This window comes from Kryptolebias marmoratus, linkage group LG1 (assembly GCF_001649575.2).
Source record: "Kryptolebias marmoratus isolate JLee-2015 linkage group LG1, ASM164957v2, whole genome shotgun sequence".
NCBI lineage: Eukaryota > Metazoa > Chordata > Actinopteri > Cyprinodontiformes > Rivulidae > Kryptolebias > Kryptolebias marmoratus.
The window spans coordinates 14,035,461-14,058,585 of NC_051430.1; the positions used below are offsets into that span (position 1 = coordinate 14,035,461).

Consider the following 23,125-nt stretch of genomic DNA (forward strand, 5'->3'; position numbering starts at 1 on the left):
GTCCCGGCCCGGTTCAAGGTCCACTCCTCCCTTCGTCCCTTCGTCAGGTCACACCTTTGCAGCCATGGTCAGTTTGTACTCGTATTTTTTGGGCAGGAAAAGAAGATGTCTGCCTCAGGTCTCGGTGGCAAACAGCTGACCATGTTTACGGAAGTTATAAGAGAAAAGAAACTCTTTCTATGTGAGAGAGAAAATGAAAATAGATGTCGAACGTGACAACAAAACAACCAGGAGACATAATCGAAACAACCAAATTCAGCATCTATTTTCTGTTTATTTATTTATTTAGTTTCAAATAAAAGTTTTAACGTTAATTTACGGATGCAGCACTAAGCTGTGCTCGAGTGTTTTCCTGGTTTCCAGCACACATTCCTGTGGAATCTCATGTATAAATCTGTTGAAGATCAAGTCTTCGAATTCTTTGCTCCCTTCACCCGTCAGTGACTCACGCCGTCATCTCAGTCGTCTTTCTGCTCTGCTGCCTCTGAACACAACTATTTACATATGTTTCCGTTCTGCTGCCTTTTAATAAACAAACATCCCTACTTTCATACATTTGTTTTTCACACCATCGTTTCTCCGTTTGTGATTTTTCTGTCTATTTTTACTTCTGCTTAATTCGGGCTGTTTCAGCTGTTCGCCTATGAAAAGGTTCAGCTCATTCAGGAGACGGGCGCTGTCAGGGCTTCGTTTTTTTTTAACTTTTCTGCTTTTCAACGTATATCTTCAATTCCATTAAAAACATTGTTTCTCTTTGAAATCTGCTTCACCATACTTGGCCTAATTTTGTCTTCTTCTGCTGCTTCTCATGCTTTCATCTTTAGCTGTTTAGCTGTTTTATTACATTTAGCTAGAATTTGGCCATTTTTAGCTTTTCTGCTACTTTAAATTTTAGCTACCTATATGCATCATTTTAGCCACTCTTTTGCTGCTTTTAGCTTTGCTCCATTAGCTTTTAGCTATTGTTCTGCAATGTTTAGCTTTAGAGCTACCTTTCTGCTCCTTTTAGCCAGCCTTTTGCTACTTTTAGCTTTGCTCTGTTAGCTTTTAGCTATTGTTCTGCTTTGTTTAGCTTTGAGCTACCTTTCTGCTCCTTTTAGCCAGGCCTTTGCTATTTTTAGCTTTGCTCCATTAGCTTTCAGCTATTGTTCTGCAACATTTAGCTGTGAGCTACCTTTCTGCTCCTTTTAGCTAGCCTTTCGCTACTTCTATCTCCTAGCAATCATTTTTGCTGCTCTTCATTTGTAGCTAGTCCATTGCTCCTTTTAGCTTTTGGCTGCTTCTCTTAGCTTGAACACCTTCAGCTTTGGCTTCCTCAGCCATCCAATCACTCAGCAGCCACTCTGAACTCTCCAGCTGAAATCATCCTCATGCACCAGACAGAAGCCGAGTCAGAAATGCACCTCGGCTCATCATAAGTGTGTTTTTCTTCCCGACTGCCCACGACACAGAGTCACTTCACGTGTGCCGACTGCCTTCCAGCCGCTGCAGAACAATCAGCAGCTTTATAGAACCTAAACGTTGGATTTTTGTGTTGATTCAGCCAAAAAGGCCCGAACTTACACAAGCCTCCTGGATCAACACCACAACATATTAGCTCACCTCCTCAGTCATCGCGCTAAGTCTGGATGGGAGTGTCTCGCGCAATCATGGATCTCACAAAAATAACCTCATATCCGTTTTAATCCGCAGAAAGGTCCCCTTTCCAGGCTGGCATGGGCGTATGTGGCATTTAAGACTGCGCGAGGATATGATTAGATGACAGTTTTTACTGCCTAAAGGGTGTAGCTGAAACACTAAACTGTGCAAGGGAAAGGAAAATAAAAGACTCTGATGCAAAGTTTTATTCCTGCCTTGCCCTTTTGTTGCATTTGTCATATCTTTTTCAAGCATATTATTGTTTTACAGGCAAAAAAAAACAAAAAAAGAAGTGTGTGTGCACCATAAAGATGTAGAAAGGGAGTGGAAATTTTCTATATGATTGCAATAAACTGGCGGCAAACCCGAATCAACACGAGCCTCCTTTAAGAAATGAATGAATGAGTGAGTGATGATAACGAGCCCTAATAAAGACAAATCAATTTTTTTTTTTTTTTTACACAAAGAGTGTCAGAAAAGATCAGAACAAACAAAAAAAACAACATCAAACCAAGTCTTTCAGCGAGGATTTACATGGCTGCTAAGAAGTGCTCGCTCACACCTCTCTGAAATACATGTTCGTGTTTTTCTGTGTTGCGGAGGATGCTTTTAAGCAGCATTATTTCCGAGAACTTCAAAGCCTGCCAAAAGCACTCTCCTTTTGGAGTGTGCTGCAGCTTCAAAATGTACTTATATTTTCCAAATGGACAGGAAGAGGCCCTCACTGGTATTGAGGTGATGCTAATGCAGAGTGGCGCTAGCTGTTTTTTTTTTCTTTCTTTTTCTATTTTGTTTTTAAGAGTAACTCAGTTTATAGCACAGAAATACAGCCTGTATTAAAAAAAAAAAAAAAAAAAAAAAACAGTAATAGTCTTTTACAAGCTTGGTTTTATGTTCACTTTAATTCTTCATTATTTTACACACTAGAAGACAAACAGATTTTTTATTATGCTGTGTTCTTATGGAAATCTGGGTTTTATTATTGAGAGGGGGGAAAAAAAAGGCTAAAACAATCAGAGCCAACAATGCCAACAAGTCCTCGCGGACGCGTTTTACTGTGTTCACCGTTACAGTCTAACTACCATAATTGTCTCAAAGACCTGAGTCAGACGTTTTCCAGATGCTGCATCCAGGTACCCTGAGATCCGCTGAGAGGCAAAGGGGCAACGATGTTTTTGCTCGTGGCTGTTTGCTTGGCAACTGTCTAAAACTGGCAGACAGACTTGGATGAAACGTTCAGGAAACAACGTCTACTAAATGAACTTTTCGAGCCAACCCCGTGTAAGATGGTCGCCACAGCTAAGTGACCTTAGCCAGCACAAAAATGACTCTAACTCAATTAAATTTAGAGATATTAAACTAAAATTTGGTGTGGTAGTAGCTGAGATTCATCCCTAATGTGTAGTCTGAGCGCTGCATATTGCACAATATCTGCTTTTAAAACTTCTCCGTTAACTAGTTACTGGGAACTCTGCCTGTCTGTTAGCGAAATATCTCATGACACACTGGACCGATTTTAATGACACTCTCCCACAGTCTTCACTGGATCTACAGCTACAACTGATTAACTTTTAGCATCAACCTAAGTTAAGATGTACCCCACAGCTCTGTGACTTCAACCAACACAAAAATGACTCAAACTCGATGCAATTTACAGATATTAAGCTTAAATTTGGCGTGGTAGTAGCTCAGAATCATCCACAACACATAATCTGAGCACTAACAGATTGCACAAGATTTTACAATGTTGTGTGAAATTGATCTTAACCTTTTTTTCAAGATTTGACTGAAAAAAGTCACCATAACTCCACCATTTCTCAACATTATATGATCTTAGTTTAAAACTCTGTCAAGAAAGGCGCCAGGTGATATGCACTCCCCTCCAAGAAATACTCGTCCTTTTATCGATCCAGTTAACGTTTTGCAAGTTTTTAACTGTGTGTGTGTGTGTTTTCTCAGCTGACGATGAGTCGCACGGCTCCTCGGAGGACCGGAGATTAGTTCTTGTGATATAAACCCCTTCCCGGGTGTCAGGGGCTGTTGACTTTATTTAATATGTCCTCCAGATTTTTTACGAGCATTACGCAAATGAAATGGTTTCCATTATGCGTGAACCATACATTTCTGCAGAGGCATGCGAAGGCAGCGGACAGCTGGAAGTAACTCGAGCCCCCTTCGGTCACTTATCAGCCCTGGCATCCCTGCCATTTCCCATCGCCATCTTCGGGCCAGAAGAATCCAGCCTTTGTTTCCGTCTCTGTGGGCCCTGTGTTAGCTCAGCAGCCCCGCGCTGATTGTTGCAGAGATATTAAAGAAAATGGTAGATTTGTCTTTGTCCAAATAACCCTGTCTTGTGACATCCAAGCTTTGTGTGCATGTGTGTGTGTGCTGGTTGAAGGGGTGGGGGCAGCTGCACCTGCGCTGTATATCAACATCACGGTCTGCAGCAGACACTCAGGAAGAGAGGTGGCTTTCACGCCGACGGCTTCGCTGCTGCTGCTTGTAGTTTCCGAACAACGATCTGGTCTTCCTCGGCTCTACGGGCCCCGGCCACGGTCTGCGCGGCCTTGAGCTTAACCCGCCGACTGAGCCGTCATCAAACTTCCTCCCATCCCCCCACCCTTATTCGCTGTGGCGCTGGAGCTTCCAGGATGCTTTCTGACTGTCTGTTTTACACATAAAGACAGGATCCCCTGAGGGGTTGTTAGGAGGTTACACGGGGGTAGTGAAGGGGTCAGGGAGAAACTGTCAGTCTATTTCCTCTCTCTGGCCTTGGGAAACTGCACCACAAGTCCTTTGCATATTTTTAGTGTTCTTGCTGGGTTTTGTCTCTGAGTATCCACAGGAGGAGGCAAACTGATTCCCACTCCACCGGGGTTTTGGAGTTTCTCATGGGCTGCCTATTATTATCGCCCGCCGACGAAACCCAGAGGAGGACGATCATGTCTTTGCCCGTTCAAGACAGGTGCCAGAAGCCGATTGGCCTTAAAAGGCACACCTCTAAGTATAACTCGGTCGATTTTACAAATACTGACCAAACAATTTGGTGTAGTAGTAGCTGGGACTGATCCCCAACACGTTCTGAATGCTAACTGACTGTGCAGGACCTTTGTTTAACATTTTGGCATTAACTCCTACGACTCAACATTGTCTGTCTGTTTGCAAAATATCTCAAGAACCACCAGATGGATTTAAACGAAACTTTCAGATAATAATCACTAGATGTACTTCCACAACTGATTAATGTTTGGAGTCAACCCAATTCAAGATGGCGGCCACAGTCAATTCACTTTGGCAGACAAAGAAATGGCTATAAATCAGCCAGTTTTAGATATTGCGCTAAAATTTGATGAGGTCGTTGCTGAGAGTCATTTACAGCACTTCCTCTGAGCTTGATATCGAACGTTACACTTTTTTTTAGTTTAGATTAATCTATTTTTTATCTCCCAGATTGAGCATGCGCAATACAAAACGTGATGGAAATGCTGCCAGAGGCTGGAAAGCATCATTTGTATGCCCCGTAGTTTCTCTGCGCAAGCCTCCTCCGGTGATTGAGTCATGCTTGAATATCTACAGCTGGAAAAGCAGGGGCCTGTGAGTGCGGGAGCTGCAAACGGAGACAAGGTCGCACTTGCTTGAAGAAAACAAACCCAAAAGGCTGATCATTTTTTCGTGCTGATCTGGATTCAAGCTGTCCTGTAAGTATCACTTATATTGCACTCGTTGCGCTGAAGCAAAGTGTGGAATTATGAGAAATTGAAGACAGCCTCTTGCCTTCCTCGTCTAGGATCGATGCAAGGTGACGGCAGGTGTGGAAGCGTGACCTCTGAGGACGCTGCCTCGGGTGGTCACGCTCCTTCACGTTAAGACAGCGTGTACCGAGAATCACCCGAGCAGCCCAGATAATATTGCTCACCGACGTGTCTGACCTGCTGCGCCACATTTCTTCCCCGTTATCTCAAAGCACATCGACACCTCTGTTTCTGCGGCGAGGACGGGCCTCCGCTCACCGGTGGCTGTTTTTTCAAAATATCTGCTTTGTGTGAAATAATCTGATTGGGACTGGATGATAAAAAAAAGCCCATTCCGGAGTAATGAGTCCAGATTAAAAACGGCTACTGTACAGTCACGGAGCCACCACTTGCAAGAGCTAAACAGAGAGAGCAGGTTCAATCGCAAAAACTTGTCCTTTTGTTTCTCAAGCCAGTCGTTATGGAGTGAACGGGAAGGTGTGTGCCAACAAAAATAAGTCATTACTGTTATGCTTTGGCCCACCTCGCTGCAGAGCTCGACTGTGCAGCTGCACGGTGGAAAACAAACAGTGCAGTGCAGCTGGGCTCCTCAAGACAGCAAATGGGGAATTTTAATCCCCCCCCTCCTTTTTTTTTGGCACCAGTCAGATTTATTTGGTCATAAAGAAAAGGAAAAAGCCCACCCCCACCAACCATCTGAAAAGGATTGGGAAGTGAGAGTGCAAATTATGCCAGAGCCCCTGTTGCATACTTAGAAACACAACAGGTCAGGAAATGAATCCCTGGAAGGTCAAAGTGCTTGAAACACAGAGGAGGCCAATTAACCGGGAGAGCCCCGCGTTTGAGGGAGATACCTGCGCACTTCCAAATAGACTGTCGCACGTCAGGGAAAAAAAAAAAAAAAAAGGGGGCAAAATGCACCTTTATCTGTGGCAGAACTCACAGCGAGACTCTCCGGCGTTACGGCCTGGCGAGTCGGCGGACGCCTTTCCGCGCAGCCCCGCAGCGTGTGCCGTGGAAAGATCCTCAAACTGTTTCCAGCTGTCACATCCCTCCCTCTCCCCCCAGCCCCGACGGTCCAACTCCTAACCTGATCTGCCGGGGCACGGCGAGGTGAGGGTCGGGCCTCCAGGAGGATTCATAACATGTAACTTAAACTCGGAGAATTAGTTTCTGAATTGCCCGTGGTCGGAAACAAAGACGTGCTGCGGCCCTGCGCTTCTCGTGTTACCTTTATCGCTTTCTCGTCTTACATTAGACTCCAGAAGTCTTTAGTCAAACAATAGCTGGGCAGAGGAGATTTTAAAAACGCCACAAACGCGTCAAAGGAGGCTGCAATTAGTAGTCCAGCGCTTAGGTGTATCTCTGCTGCTCGCTTTTTGCTGCGACGTTCCTTGAAGGAATACGTGTCGCCCACAGGTCTTCATGTCAACTTCCTGTTGGCTAACATTGACTACCTGTGGCAGCCATTTTGATCACTTGTTGATGTACAATACGTAACAGGAATTGGTTCCTTGGTTTTCATGTCCTCCTGACTACCAGGAGCTCAAATTTACCCTCTGTGGAGGAGGGTAAACCTGAATATCTCCCACCCACTGCACACTACAGAATGAGGTCCTTTTGCGATCTACAGAGGACATTTAGGGCTTCTCAATGAGACCAAATGTAAAGTGGTGGGGCTAATTACCTTACAAAGATTGGGGGATTTAAAAAAATACAAATGTGATAGGATAATATTTATTTTTCTTGGTAGTCAGGACGACGTGAGAAAAATACAGAGCTGCACATCCGTCTCCTGTTCAAGGATGTTACCCTAAAGGTGTCTTTACCTGAAAGAATTTAAGGAGTCAGGTGAGGAGATTTCGTGACAGCTCGACTGACAAGCAGGCAGAGAGTAATTTCAGCTATTTGAAGTCAGAAATGAGCTTCTCCCGGGTTCCAAGTCCGGCTGGAGGCCATTTTTCTCAGACCTGGTTGATATTTTTCGACTCGTGTTACTTTTAGGCAACAATGCTTACTGGGCAGAACTGAAAACAAAATAGAAAATCTAATTTCTAAACACATTTAACAGCTAAATTGCATCTCTCTTTTCGGCTTGTGCAGAGCCACACCAGGATTGAACTGAACGGGAATCTTGTCCCAATTTTGATGTTTTCGTCACGACGTGAATAAAATTTAAACGACATTTAAACGCTCTTAAAAGCCGGTTTTATAATGTGGAAATGTAAGCTCGCGAGCTGACACAAACACACAAAACTTGTTAGGTTTATTTCCTCTTTGCAAACTCAGGTCATAGATTCATATCATGAAGCAGAATCATAAATTGCTGCCGGGGACATTTCTCGACATGGCGAAGCTGAGTTTCACTTCTGCCTCCTGCACAGTTGACATTACATTTGATAGTTCAATAGAGTCATCCCTTTTTTTTACCCAGCACACTGAGGCGCGGACTGCAGGCCTCAAAACGCTCAAGTTTAGTTTCTAATCGAATTACGCCTCAAAACCTTTGGCGAACACGTCGCACACGAAATGCGAGCCGAGCACCGCTCGACCCACACAGAAAGCCTGAAACACAAAACACAGCTTGGCTTTACTAGTAAAGGGAACAGGGTGTGTTTGGTTAACAAACATAAGCTGTTTATGATTTATCAGGATTTTTTTGTGGTGTTATGTGAAAAGATCACAGTAAAAAAAAAAAAAAGGAATCTTCTGCATGTCCCTTCTGCTTTTTGGCTCCATATGTGATTAAAAAAAACAACATAATAAAGAGAACAGCCCTTTTCCTGACAGTTTTTTTTTCTTTTTTCACAATTTTGCTGCTTAGGTTGAATTTAACAGCATCAGAAAACACGAATAAGAACCAGAGGCAGTCAGGATATTCAGGGGGGAATCATCAGCTGGAGTTTTGTTCTGATTTAACTTCCCAAAAACCCTTGATAATGACTTAGATTTCATATGAAAGGCGCTGTGACAAGAGGTTATTCTGTTTAGCTTTGTTTTTAATGGGAGTATGCATGTGTGTGTGTGTGTGTGTGTGTGTGGGGATAACTCTTTATCAAGCCTCGCTATCCAACCCCTTACCTCCCCTTTTTGGGCTTTTAGGAGCATCCTGTGACCTCTGACCTCACGGACAATAGAGGCCAGGACGTTTCCCAGTGAGCGGCGATGGAGCCAACAACAGGAACACGAGGGGTGCTCCTGGGAAACAAACTGTTTATTGTGCAGCAGGATGGACAGCCCACCCCTCCACCCACCCCCACCTCACATGCCCCAGACACTTACTTTCTCACAGTCACAGAGGCGAACTGCACACCTCCGCTGCACGGTCAAAAAAAAAAAAAGAAAAATCCCGCCGGGCGACAGGTGGCAGATTTAAAAGGCCGAAGCACATCGCAGCAGATCCGCTCAAATGTCTCGCAGTTTCTGTGTGCACTGCTGTGTCTGTGTGGCCGCAATTCCAACAAAGCTGGGACGTTGTGTAAAAGCTAAATTAAAACACAATGCAACATTTTACAAAATCTCACAAACCCACGCTTCATTCGCAATGGAACACAGTGGGCATGTGGAATGGTTAAATTAGGAAACTGGAACATTATTAGGAAGAAAATAAGGTAATGGCGCTGACACATCTCAAAAGAGTTGGGCAGTCCTGACCTCTTTCCAGCAGAGAGCATTTGGCACATCATTAAACCAAAAATACAAAAAAAATCCTCCATCAGACAAGAATGGGACAATATTCCTCCAAAACCTCCAGCAGCCGCTCTCCTCAGGTCCTAGATGTTTACAGACTGATGGTAAAAGAAGAGGCAAGGCTTCACGGTGGTCAACATGGACCTGACACATCGTCTTTGAGACCTGTTGCTGCCATAAAATTCAAAATTACCTTATTTTTTCCTACCTAATGGTACAATTTCTATGTTTAAATATGGATATGTTTACCAGGTTTCAATTGTGAATAAAATACGAGTTTAGGAGACTTGCAAATCATCACATTTACATTTTACACAACTTCCCAACTTTGTCAAAATTGAAGTTACATAAACGATTTATGCCTTTCACCTACATCATGACTAAAGATACTCCATCAACAATCTCTACTCTTTCTGTCCCAGCACACTGCCTGTTGAAACATGCTTGTGTTGTTCCAGCTGTTCTCCTGCTTTTCTGTGACGGTTCAAGCTGCAGATTTTTTTTTTAAAAAGTTTATATTTTATCAAACTTTCTGTTTCAAAAGGCCATTTTGTTGGTGCTGCCACTGCCTGTCTGTTTCAGAGGAAATCCCTCCTTTGTCTCTCAAGGAAGCTCAGCAAACTGGGATAACCTGAATTTATCATCCGAGCTCAAACAGCTGGAAAACATTTGATTAGGGGGAGTCGCCACTAAACGCATTAGTCAACACTTCACATTAGTTATTACCTATGCGCTGGAGATTGCAAAAGCAGCACAGCAAAAGTGTTTCCAGAGCTGTCAATCACTCTGACAGAAGTATGGTGCAACACAGAGACACAGAGGGCTCCGGGGGGATCGCTCTGTAAGTGCTCAGCCCCAAAGGATTATGGGCTCTTTATGACTGTATGTGTGGTTTTGTCTGTGCTCCATATGATGCGCATCTGACGAGGGCGGATCAGACGGGACGGGCGCAGGGACAGGATCTGAGCTCATCTCTTTTACGCTCACCAAAGAGACTTTAAATAATGAGAACCACTTAGGAACAAAGAGACAAGAATCCCTAAATCATCTTGACGAATTAGAGCCCTAGCCCTAACTCCAAAAGTTAGCCAGTTGCAGCGATTACTTCCTGATAGTTTCATTAAACCATCCAGTGGCTCAGGATATATTTTGCTAACAGGCAGAAATATTCAGTGACAAAATTTTAAACACTGCTCAGAATATGTGTTGGGAATCGGTCCCAGCTACTACCATACCAAACTTCAGGTCGATATCTCTAAAACTGACCGAAATGTAGCTATTTTTTTTTTAAAAGGTCAGTTTGCTGTGGCAGCCATCTTGAATCAAGTTAACTCTAAAGGTTAATTAGTTGTAGACGAACATCCATTCTTTACTTTCTGAGAGTTTCTTTAGAATTTGTCCAGTGGGTCAGGAGATATTTTGGCAACACACAAATGCTGTCATGTCCAAACACATGCAAAAACATTATCATCCGCCTTCACCTTTCAGCAGCGGGTAATAATCAATCCCTAAATATATTTGCTGAAATTTTGCGTAAAGAACAAGAAACACGTCTGCTACTTCTGTTATTCTGGTCTCTTCTCTGCTTATGAATAAATATGTTTTGCATTGTTTATTACATGCTTTTTTTAAAGATTTTCTTTCTTCATTATGATGCAAAATATTAACCCCAACTTTTGCTGCTTGTTAAACACGTTCAAGTTGCACGAAAACATTACTTAGTGAGCGGTGACGCTACCTAATGCGGTATTAACTAAATGGAAGGAGTGTTTTTATGTGTAAGGACCCCTCCTTGTTAATGAGAAATCCCGTAAAATAAAACCTACACGCTTGTTAATGTTACTTAATAAGCACATCCTCGAATCTATAAATGTTTACGTGACTGCGTCATATGAACCCTGCAAGCCATATAACAAGCAAACAACCAAAAACAAAAAAAAAAAAAAAAACCCATCTAGTCGAGTACCAGCCTTGAAAACCTCTAAGATTCCCTTTTGATTATTGATTCTTTCTGTAAAGATACCTAAAAAAAAAGCAAAGATTAAGACTTAAGAAGAATTCAGCGACTTTTCCAGGTCAAAGGCCACCTTAACACTGACAAGCAAAATCAAATCACAGCTAAGGAAATGAGCCATGAACATCTGATTGCTCCATACATAATGACCCTTTTTCCAGTTGCTCGGCTCAAGAATTATTTGATTGAGCGGAGTGCTGACTTCACTGCAAACATGAGCACTGCTTGCACATATTGCCTGTGTGTATAATCAAATCAAGACCACTGACACAAGAAGTGAACAAATATCTCTTAGTACGCCAGGACAATGGATCTTTGTTCCACAAGAGAGCCCTCAGAAAACTAAACAGACTGACCGAAGGTAGGACACCTCTGGGGACTGGGAGCCCAGCCTGTGCTCGGCATTAATTGGCTGTGCTTTTATTGGATAATTTAGACAGTAACGAGACTCATTTAGGTTCATTTTGAAAATGACAGTAAGCATATGTGCTTTGTCATGGCAACCATGGGAAGAAGTGGCGGAAAAGGAGGGCTCTCGCTTCGGCAGGACTGCCACAGCGAGCGCAGCGCGTTCCCTGCTTGCAGTTTAACTTCCTTGTGGCCAAAAAGGCAGATCACACGAGTCTGCTGAGTCTGTAGTTTGAAATAATAGCACCACCGGCTAAATACTTCAGGGTACAGGTCAGCTAAGCTCCCACCCTCGCTCGTATTATTGTCCCACTTCTGTCATGTTCACACCTTGAGTCATCCAGAACTTTAGACCCAGTCATGTAACTAAAAACTCCTCTTCTGGGTATGGATGGGAAATTCCCCATACTCAGTGATCATCTGCCGTATAGAAACAAACAAATTTGCTTTTACAGGACATCATCAGCTGTGAAATCCCTCCTTTAGCTGTAGGATTTACACAGTGGAAAGCAAAGAGACGTGGCCCGAGATTAAAGAGAGAACTACAGTGGGACGACCCGGCGAGAGGCTCTGTGAACCGAGACTTAAAGACAACAAAGCGTGGGCTTGACTGTGTCCGAAAACCACATGCTGATAAATGGCCTCTCCAAGTCGACAAACTCAGAAAACAAGGCCCCTGCTGCACAAGACGCAAACTGCTACCTCTGCCGCTCCAGCAGAATCTGATTACTGGCAAGCCCTGAGGACAGGCAGGTCATTGAGAGCACGGAGATGAGCAAACAATAAGATATTATCTGAAGGAATCTTCAGTTTTCCAAAGGAAAATGGTCCCTCTCAGTGTCACATTGACGATAGGATTGTCAACCTGACACTGAATCAGCCATTTAAGAAGAATGAACACTACGAGCCATTCATGGATACTCACTAAAATAATGAGAGGTCTTTTTTCACCCTTGTTTAAGACATATAAAGGGAAGCTCATGCGGCTTTGCGAGACAAGGCCGTGCAGAAACCGGAGCATGCAGCTGACTCAGATGAATATGCCTTTACAGTGATTGGGTGTTGAATGAACAATTCCAAAGACTTTTATTCCCCCCCTCTATTCTTTATGTGCATGTAAATAATACACGCGTTTGACTCATTGTATACTGATCTATTGTCATGCGTGTCTGTGCTTGGAAAACAAAAGAAACAAAAAAAAAACATTTAAAGACAACTTTACTTAAACAAACTGGGTCTAAGTATGCAATATTTGGTTTAAAAATGCATGCGGTAAAGTTTTAAAAAAGTATATTTTGTAGTTAGAGCTTTGCTTAACAATCTAACAATCAATTTATGTAATTTTTGTGGACTTTTGCTCTTTTCCAACAGCGACATCTTGTGGATGCCTGGCGTCACTAATGTGTTGAAGTCAATTGATAGAGATTTTTAAGTACTAAACTGTCTCCACTTGCAAAATGGATAATTAGGATTATCTTTGGGTTGATAGTTATGATATTAGAATGGCAATCATTATTTCTGCTATTATGAGGTAGAAAGTTGAAAGAAAATAAAAATTAATAGTTACTGAGTGGAATAAACATGCAAGATGTACATCAAAATATGGCTTTTATATATGTATATGGTTGTAACATGTTTAAAAAACTTTAATCATGTATTGTTCGTTTAACAAAAGTTGCTTAACCTAAATAAATGCTTACTTAACAACCCTTAGAAGAAGTTGATTAAAATCTCTTATTTAACATTTAATCATTCTACCTCTCGTTTTTATGTATATTTTAAATGGCACAAACACACCATATGTGTTTATTTGTACAAAGCTTTACTCTGTTACACTTTATCCTGGGAAAATTTACCATAAGTTACAAGTAGGATAATTTACAGTTAGTTTAATAAAGGGTATGAGGTAATGTTTTTGTTGATCTTGTATTGCTGTAGCTTTATTTGTAACTCTGCATTCAATAAATTTTAATCAAATCAAATCAAATGTTGTGCAGTCTCGTCATGTTATTTTGTTGTTAATGACCAGATTTAGTCAAAACTCTAGATTACCCTTAATAATTATGTAGAAAAGGTGGTTACCGCTGCGATAATCTATTTAAAAAACGTTAAATAAGAATATTTTTGACAGTCAGTTGTGCTAAAAGATGTATTTGAATTCAGTGATTACACTGATTAGTGTGTTGCAAACTCAAAACATTAGAAACACTTTTAAGAAAGCTGTGAAAGTGTATACAAAAAGAAAGAAAAAAAGCTTCTATATACAATATTTAGAGCTGTCAGCCAAAGGCTGTAAATGTTGGACTAGTTTATCACTGATTAGTTACACATATTTAATCTTTAAGGCTCATTTTACATTATTTTTGAAGGAACATCAAAACTGTCCTCGCTAAGTATCTGCTTCATCTTATTTTATTTACTTTTAATCTATAGATTTATTAAGGACTGCAAGTGAAAATTAGCCGCATGATTTATTTTCACTACCACAAAGAATGATATGCGTTGTATTTCTTTATAAGGGTAAAATAAGCATTTAAAATCAGAAACAAATCACTGAACTTCCATGGATATGCAACTTCAGGAAGTCGAATTTGTCGCATCGTGACTCGTGAGTGAAATCTCGCGAGATTACCTGTTCGCTCGTTCGAGGCAATGAGAGAAGAGAGAGACAGAAAGCAAAATAGCTTGGTTGTTTTGTAGCAGCCTAAAAAAGAAAAGATCAGCTTGTAGCTCACGATTGGATTTGTTGTCTGAGAGCCCACACGCCCAAACCTGCTTTATGTCGGACGTGATTTCGCAACTGTACGCGGAGTGACATTTAAAAAGTACGCGGCCACAGAACCCAAATTGTATGTCTAAGGTGCTAACTGTTAGCTGACAGGCTAGCTAGCATAGCCACTGAAGCAATGGCGTTGAAAAGAATTCAGAAGGTGAGTCTGATTTTATTAAGTGTTACACAAACTTAGTAGTCGGTGTTTGCTTCTCGCTGTGGCACACTGTTTAAAGGTAATGCTACGCGTATCATTTCCTAAAGTGGAATTAGCTTTCCCTTCGTGCTTATTTTTTAGCTCCCCTTTTAAAATAATTCAAAGACAAACAAAGGCGAGCTGACCACCGGTGGCCCTGTTGGTGCTTTCCTACAGCAGTGGAATCGGTCAGCTAATCCTGTGTTGTTGAATATCGCCCTTTTCTTTGCCTGAAGTGGTTGATACTTCTTTTGAAAGTGTCCTGTTTTTTTATTTTTACCGAGGTAAAAGTACTTTTTGTCGGAGGTTAGGCTAGCTTTTATTGCTAACGGTCCTTGGGTTGACTGGTTGGGGGTGACCGGGGTTGTTTTGATGAAATTACCTTCCTGTCACTTGCTTGTTTTTTTAATTCATTTTATCTCCGACCCTGCGGCTGGTGGTGTGTTTAGTCGCTGAATGACAGCTGCTTCATGGTGGCCAAAATTGAACCCTTGAGTCGGTGTGTCCATATAAGGAATGGCAAATGGGGCACTGGAACAGGCCGTGGTGTGTATTTATATAATGGGCTTCCTTACATGAGATGTTAAATAACAGGCTTAATTTCTATTTAGGCAGCTACTGTTTTGCTGCTTGTGCTCATTGTTGTGTGTATGTGTGGTTTCCGCGTAGCTTGGGACATTTGAATTTATAACAACTTTAACCACTTTTCTTTAATTTTGATTTCTCTGTATGTGTTTTTGTCCCCTTCTGGTTACGTTTAGGCTAAACTGAGCCATTGACAAAGGGGCTATTGAGCTTAAATCTTTTATCATCTATTTTTTTGTTGTTGTTGTTGATGACAGTCAGGTGTTATGACTGTAACACACGTCTGACTCCAGGTACCCTATCAAAAAGGTTTGTAGAAATAGTGGCTCAGATTTGAGGCCGAGCCCTTCTGAAAGCGCCTCTAACACCAGTCTAAGGTAGCGCGTCTTACTCTGAAGCAGAAAATTTATGAAATGATCGTATTCCTTGCACCGATTTCTAGTTGTTTCCCACTTCTTGTTCCTCGGATTGGATGTAAAGTCAAACGCTAAGCTTTCAGCGCATGTTTTAAAGGCAAATTCTTTAAAGAACCTAGCAGTAGGCACGTCCAAGTCAAAGTTGTTTTGTTAATAGTCCAGTTGATGCCAAGTCTCAACCCAATACTTACTATTCCCTAAAGTGCGCAGGTTCAAAGTACCCTCTATAAATACCACAAAGTAATAAAGTTTCCCTCCCTGTTTGTGACTCTGGAGGAGCCCCACAGAAACACTCTGATTCATCTGTTATCCACATAATGATTTAAATGCACGTTTGTTGATTTGATTTAGCATCCCTTCGGTTGCTCACTTTACATGTTTTATTGTGTAATATCAATGTAACTGCTATGCTTTTAATTAAACGATAAGTCAAGTCGGTGTGCAGCTAAGCTGTGCCACTGGGAAAACAGCAGAGCTCCAAATGTCTGCAGTGAATCCAGCTTTATTGTAAAACTGTTTTTGTGCCGTTTTGGGTGTAGTAGTCAGATATGTAGCGTGACAGAAAAGATTACCGTGAATACAGCACTTCCACTTTGTGTCTTTAAATCCCTCGTGTTTTCTGCCAAGTGTCTAAACTTTCAGCGTTTAATCATTTGGTAGTAGTACTGATACTGAAGGCAGCTTTCTAACAGCCGCCTCACAAAATGGTGGAATTGCAAACATCACAAGTTTCCTGGCTTTTACACGCATTTTCAGGCAGCTGACATGTTTGCACTTTCCTGCTGCAAATCACACCACATGTTACACCAGTGGAATATAACAAGGAGATCAGGAGTCGACTCTACTCGTTTAAAAAAAGAAAAAAAACATTAAATGAGATCGCAACATCCCTGATATTACATTTTGCTGTATAAAGATGTCACTATTGATACTAGCCTAAAAGTAACCCTGTCATAAAGTGAACAGAGGACCATTAAACTGGTCATTCCGGTTTGCAGAGCTGTGTTTGTGATTACCGGTGCATCTGTCTGGCCTTTAGGAGCTGTCAGACCTGCAGAGGGACCCTCCTGCTCAGTGCTCTGCTGGACCAGTCGGAGATGATTGTAAGTTGTTTAAAATAAATTGCTGTATCCAGAAACTAAAAATTACTTTCCCCTGCTTATAATATACTTTCAGCATCAGATTAATTGAACTTGATACTTTTATAATTGAAATTTACACCTGAAATCAGAGCTCTTTTAATCTCTCTTTTTCTCTTCACTTTTTTTTTTTTTTTTTGGTAATTTTTGTAAACTTTCAGTGTTTCATTGGCAGGCAACAATAATGGGTCCGGTAAGTAACACGCTGTCCTGACTGTGATTTAAGTTTGCATCATGGTAGTTTGAATCTGCTGTAACTAGTCCTTATTTCAACAGAGTGACAGCCCATATCAGAGCGGAGTGTTTTTCCTCACCATTCATTTCCCAACAGATTACCCTTTCAAACCACCAAAAGTGAGTAAGAGTCTGTTCCACATCTCTTATTTTTACGTATAATTGTCATGTTCATACGCCTTAGTTACTTTTTTTTTGTAGTGATTCTAACTGGTTATCCTGGGCTGTTTGTAATTTTCTTTATTGTACATTTTGACACAGGTTGCATTCACAACAAAAATTTACCACCCAAATATCAACAGCAATGGAAGTATTTGTCTGGACATACTGAGGTCCCAGTGGTCGCCTGCACTTACAGTGTCAAAAGGTAAGATTTCCAGTGAAAATCTTTATTTTAAAAGTGATTAATGGTAATCACACTTTCATTCTGATTGTCACCGCTGTGTGTACTGTTTTTTCTAGACTGTAAGGTGCACTTAAAAGTCTTAAATTTTCTCAAAAAACGAGAGTGCGCCTTATAATCTGGATCACCTTATATATGTAAGAAGTCATAATGTTTTAGTACGACTTTGGTAAAATAGAAAACGGTTCCTCACACGGCACAATGGAGGCGTTTATACTTGATGCTTACATCGGTGCAGTATTCTCCAAAAAGACGGGGCTGTTTTGTTTCATTTAATGCACCTTTTAGTCCGGTGTGCCTTTATATATGACAAAAGTTTGAAAATGGACCACTCATTGACAGTGCGTTTTATAATCCAGTGCGCCCTATAGTGTGGAAAATACGGTAGTTGAATAAAACATAAAATAAATGACTAAAACATAGTTTATTTGTAATTTAACAACAAAAAAACAAATTGTTTCAAATCTGAACGTGGCCTTTACGATCTCCTGTACCTTCGTTTTCTGCAGTGTGTCAGGTTATTTCTCAAGCGTTAAATCACTGCACGTGTTCTGTATGTCATAATATTCTCAGGTCTTTTTTTACCAAGTTTCAACAGACCTGGGGAGGAGCCTGATGTTGTAAAGCCAACAAAGTGGATGTGTTTTTGCTAATGTTTATGGCATAACCATAAAAATCTGCACTAAAAAGCCGTATGCACAAATTACAACCAGACAAGTGTCAGTAGCTGTGGACAGCCTGTTTTTACAAGTCAAATGTGAGAAGCAAATACATTATACATGTTTTGCATCTATGTGAATGTTAAATGTGACACCTAAATAACTCAATATCTTCATTACAAGCAGACCTTGATGCAAAATGTTTTGATTTTGTTTTATTTACTTTTTTCCCCACCTGACTGCGTCCTGATCAGTGGCACCATTTCTCACAAGGACAGTTACAGCTGTTGCACAGCATGCTGCACCACATTTTACATGTAACATGTTTTCTGTTCCAGATTATTTATATTGATGTGCATCCAAACTGATTCCTTTAATATTTTCTGTTGTGACCTCCTCAAACTGGTGGCAGCTGTCTGCCCAGGAACGCAGCTTGACACTGTTTTATTTCCAAGCTTCACTGCTCCTAAGAGGGGCTGAAAAAACTACAGCATTTTATAACTCCTCACTTTCCGCTTGGCTATAGCAGCTCTTCTGTGCGTTTATACTGTCTAAAGAAAGATGGCTTAATATCTGGCTGTCATTCAGGAGGAGAAGTTGAATTAGGTGTCCAAATAGAAGCTCATACTAACAGCTGAACCTCACAGGACTAATTCTGCGGTTTATTTGATGCAGATCTGCATTTTTAGAAGTTACAATTTAGTCTATATGAAAAGTAATTTGGTCTCAAATTTTAAAATTGTGTTTCAGGCCCCACTAAACGATACTTTGGCTTCTGTGTTAATGGAAAACTGCAGCTATATAAATGTTGTAAATTGTTCTGCCGAGTTTTTCCATTAAAAGCGTGCAGCAACGATGGGTTAGGGACAGATCATGGGGTACAGTCATGATGTTTCCTACCATCCGAGTACCACCACGGCTTGTCCCCTGTTTTTAGCCTGAGAACTGAGTAAATGCTCACTACCTTTATGGGGGGGCTGTAGCTTAATTTATCTTATCTAAATATATAAAAATAGATTTCTAACACTGCTTTACAACACATTGTGTTTATAATAATCTAAGTTTAATTTACACCCCAGTCAGTATAAAGTAGTGGGATTGTTGGTGGAGTTTGACATGAAGAACACGCTGTGGCAATATGCAAAGACTAAATTAAAACTACATTTTATTTGACTGCAGTAGGCAGTGTATGCATGTTCATTAAAAACCCTTAAACGTTTACATACATGTATATTTAATTACCTAGTTACTCCATAGATTAATTAATGGAATATTTGATCACTAAAATGTCTGATAGATGCAGTCTGAAGTCTCATATGTAGTTAACTGGATAAAATATGACACATTTTTATCAGTTATAATAGAGCTAATCAATTACCTGTTCATTTTTAAATAGTTTAATGTAGATTTTTGGAGTTTTAAATTATTTTAGTTTACTACCAAAGCCAGGTGAGCTGAGAAAATTTACTGCTAACCAGAAAGAAATGTTTTTATCTATCATATTGTTTTTATCATCATATATTTGTATTCAAATTTATGTCTGCTAATTTTAAGAGACAACAATAAAATTTCTGTTTTTAATACATTGTTGCACTGCACTTTACTATTCCTGACTAGTCGCTGGTGAGGTTTCAGTTCATGTTCCCTAATTTTTAATATGCAATGGTTAAAAATGTTCTCACGTCCTTTTCCTGAAGGTTTGTTTCCTGTTAGATTACAGTCGCAAACCAGCCCCACGCTTTAGTGACACTGCAGCCCAGTTTGTTCTCTTCAAACCAGTTAATAGAAACTCATTTAATGAGCTTGTTAAGGTTTTTCAAAAGATTGTTTCAGCTAGGAAACAGAGACTCAAATAATGTGAATAAAAGGGGTCAAATCGAAGAAAGTTGTTGCAATTTAATCACAATGATTAACACACAAAATAACCTTCTGAGCTAGTTCACATAATATAGAATACGAAAGTTTAACTTGGTCTAAAACTCAGAGACTTTATTCTAGGTATCTCACTGTTTATATATATGTATGTAAGATTTTAAGTTTTAAATGGTCTCTTATTTGTTGTTACGCACCTGCTAACTTTAACTTTCTGATTTATTTCTTCACAGTATTATTGTCTATCTGCTCTCTTCTCTGTGATCCAAACCCCGACGACCCTCTGGTCCCAGAGATCGCCCACATGTACAAAGCTGACAGAGAAAAGTGAGTGCAGACCATAAATAAGGAGCATTTCCCACGTCGCTCAGCAGAGCTCGCTGCCGCGCTAACGTTGCCGTCAGACTGAGAAAATGTTCTTGTGTTTTTTTTTTAAGTTTGCAGTGGTCCGCTTGCAACGTTTCTGAACTTTGCGTGTATTTTTTTTTTTTTTTTCAGGTACAACAAGTTAGCAAGAGAATGGACTCAGAAGTATGCAATGTGAGAACACCCAGGGAGATAAAAATGCGAACGAGAACAAAAAGAGCCGCGACGGATTTGTAACTTGAGGCAAACGAGCGACTGAGGAGAAAGCAAACAAAAAAAATATTTAAAAAAATAATAAAAAAATAAATAAAAACAACCCACGTTTTTGAAAAGGAAGTGATACGTTGAGGTACAGTGCCACTTGGCTTTCCGTGTGCTGAGCTGCTACCATGTGCTGCCCTTCATGACGTCTATGGATCTGCAGAGCAGAACCCGACGGACTTCTTAAAGCACTCCCATACGGAATACTGGAATTTCTTTACAGTCCCCGATGCCACGCCGAGACTGTAAACCACCATCCCTGCTACTGCTACCACTGTCATCGTTGCTACTCATCCACTTTATTTTATTTTTTTCCCCATCTTCTCATTGAGTCAGGATATATTTGCGTTACAAAGATGCTAACTGTTCGGTTTAGGAGACTCGCTCTCCCTTCATTTCCGAGGTACGAGCTGTGCCCACTGGATGTTTTTGTTATTACTGTACTTCCATGTATTTAGTGGCCTTTCTGTGTTACATTTTTTTTTTTTTAGTACGTGTGCAATTGAGGCAGAATGTTCCCTGTTGAAAACAACAACGCCATCACCAGCGGGTTATCTGTTGGCACTAACTGTCTCTACCCCGAAACAATGTGAAATGCTTCAAAGGAAAGAAAAAAAAAAGAAGAAGAAGAAGATAGGTCTCTGTTGTCCGCTGTGAGTGAAATCGAAGCAGTATTATGACAGTTTGGAAGACACTGGAGAGCTGCTGTTCACGCTCAGACTCCATTCGCTGAATGTTCGTTTCCCTTTCCTCACACAACGCTGTCGTTCGCCTTCCAAACCTTATTAATATCCATCAATCACTCGTGTTTTTTTTGTTGTTGTTGTTTTTTAGAGTGCACAAAATCCTACTGTCAGTTATTAGTGTTGTGTAGCTATAAACACAGCTGCTCTTTGGCAGTAAAGCGTAGCCGTGTGCCATCTCAGCGCAGTTTCTCAGGAACCCAACCAGTTTGTGAAACCACCTGGCCATTCATCATCAGCTCTTCGAATATAGTTTTGCATTTCTGTTCATCGGGAAACCACCTACAAAACAAAACAAAACAATTAGTTGCGTTGAGAACATTTACATGCTGTGTAAAAGTACTGTTGCGTTTTGTTTTCTCTCCCCTCCCCCCAAGCGTCTTCGTGACCGTTTCTCACCGAGCTCCAGGATTTTAGGACGTTTTTAGAAGGCATGGCGACCATCTCCGCGCTGTCATTTCCTCGTTGTGAAACGGCTTCTCTGTCTTCAGGTGTCTCTCGCACTGAAACCAGAAAGTTTGAGTTTTTGCGAGAACCCCCCCCCCATCCTTTTTAAAAAAAAAAAAAAAAGTGGCGAGCACGTGGTTGCTTAACATGAACAAGATTTGCCATGACAGTTGAATTTGCTTTAAAGAAGTGGTTTAAAACTGTTTTTTTATGTTCATATTCCTTAGTTGGTCTGCAAACTTTAATTTTATTTTGAATTCATTAACACTGACAGTAAAACCTTCTCTTGTCCGAGTGATACGTTTGTGACCTTGTATTTTGTTGAAAACTTTAGTTTTAGGCTCCCCCCGCCCTCTCCCTTATTTGTGTAACAAAATGAATATGATTGTAATATTTCATAATGTCATAACTAATATTTCATTGTGACTACAGGAAAAGGTAGATAGGAGAAGTTGTGCTTTGTGAAGTTGTCTCGCTGTGCTGATGCTGCCAATTTAAAGGGAAGAATCGGATATTACAAGGGGAACAAAATTCTAACAGTGGGGCATTATTGAATTGATTCATCTGAAACCGTGCTCAGCTGAGCGTTAGCGTTGATAGACAGCTAGTCCGGACCCTGCGTCCGTCGCCGTTTCTTCATCGGACATCTTTGCACACCTTCCAGCCCCGTCCCTCGTTCGGTGCGCTCAGTAGAGTTTTTGTTTTTCGGCAGCTTGGCACGCCTTGCACTCCGGGGAACCTTCTCGCAGCCATTTTCCAGATATCAGGGATCTCATCGCAATTCATCCGCCTAACACCTCAGACTAAAAAAATTTTCTAGCCTTAACCCTCATCTTTTTTTTTTTTGTATAGCGGATGTGTAATAAAAGTGTGTAACTTTGCTGTCATGACGGCGACCCCAAATGGGGCCGCTCGCTTCGTTAACATCTGAAACCTGCTTGAACAGCATCGGCACGTTTGGCTTCGATGGAAGGAGGAACCAGCCTTCATGCATCCTAAAAACATGTGGAGTAAACGTGCTTCATCTGCCACCGTGAACCTAAACAAGACAACTAATGACCTTGTTATAACATGAGAATAAAGCTCATCTTGGTTTATTGCTGTCTGTCCTTATTTTCTGGCTGGAGAATCGAGCCGGACTAAGAGCAGCTGCTTTTGAATTAGAAATAACGAATCATTAATCTGCTGAATACGCTAAAAGTACTACATAATGAAAAGCCTGTTAGCTGTAGGTGTTAATGCAGCAATTGCTCTATGAGTGTTGTTAAAATTCAGTGGTTTGTGAGATATTTTGCTAACAGATATGGGCAAAAACAGCAACATCTTGGCCTTTAGTCAGTGGGTGATAATTGCTGAATGAATCTGTGGAGCGCTCTATTTAAAAGGCTTTAAAATTCAAGCTGGAGTTAATAACCTGGCCCAGATATAAAATTTACAGCAATTACAAAAACTATAAACTGAACACCTGAGTTGTAGCTGCTTTTAACAACTAGGGGGTTCTTTAAAAAGTTTGTGCCCGCGGGCCCGTTTTT

At 40.9% G+C, this 23,125-nt stretch overlaps 1 protein-coding gene across 1 annotated transcript; it reads left to right on the forward strand.

The window, feature by feature from the left end:
- Positions 1–14,136: 14,136 nt before the first annotated feature.
- ube2d4 (ubiquitin-conjugating enzyme E2D 4 (putative)) lies at positions 14,137–22,690 on the forward strand. The gene is made up of 7 exons (XM_017417328.2): positions 14,137–14,432; positions 16,509–16,572; positions 16,770–16,801; positions 16,885–16,962; positions 17,104–17,209; positions 20,010–20,103; positions 20,275–22,690. Exons 1-7 carry the CDS (start codon positions 14,409–14,411, stop codon positions 20,318–20,320), a joined length of 444 nt encoding a protein of 147 aa, XP_017272817.1. The 5' UTR covers positions 14,137–14,408; the 3' UTR covers positions 20,321–22,690.
- The last annotated feature ends 435 nt before the right edge of the window (positions 22,691–23,125 follow it).

What these genes read in the sequence shown, in the direction of transcription:
- ube2d4 (XM_017417328.2), top strand. Translation starts at nt 14,409, where the DNA reads ATGGCGTTGAAAAGAATTCAGAAG. An exon ending in TGGACCAGTCGGAGATGATT is followed by an intron (nt 16,573 to 16,769) that starts GTAAGTTGTTTA and finishes GTAAACTTTCAG; the next exon opens with TGTTTCATTGGCAGGCAACA. An exon ending in AGGCAACAATAATGGGTCCG is followed by an intron (nt 16,802 to 16,884) that starts GTAAGTAACACG and finishes TTATTTCAACAG; the next exon opens with AGTGACAGCCCATATCAGAG.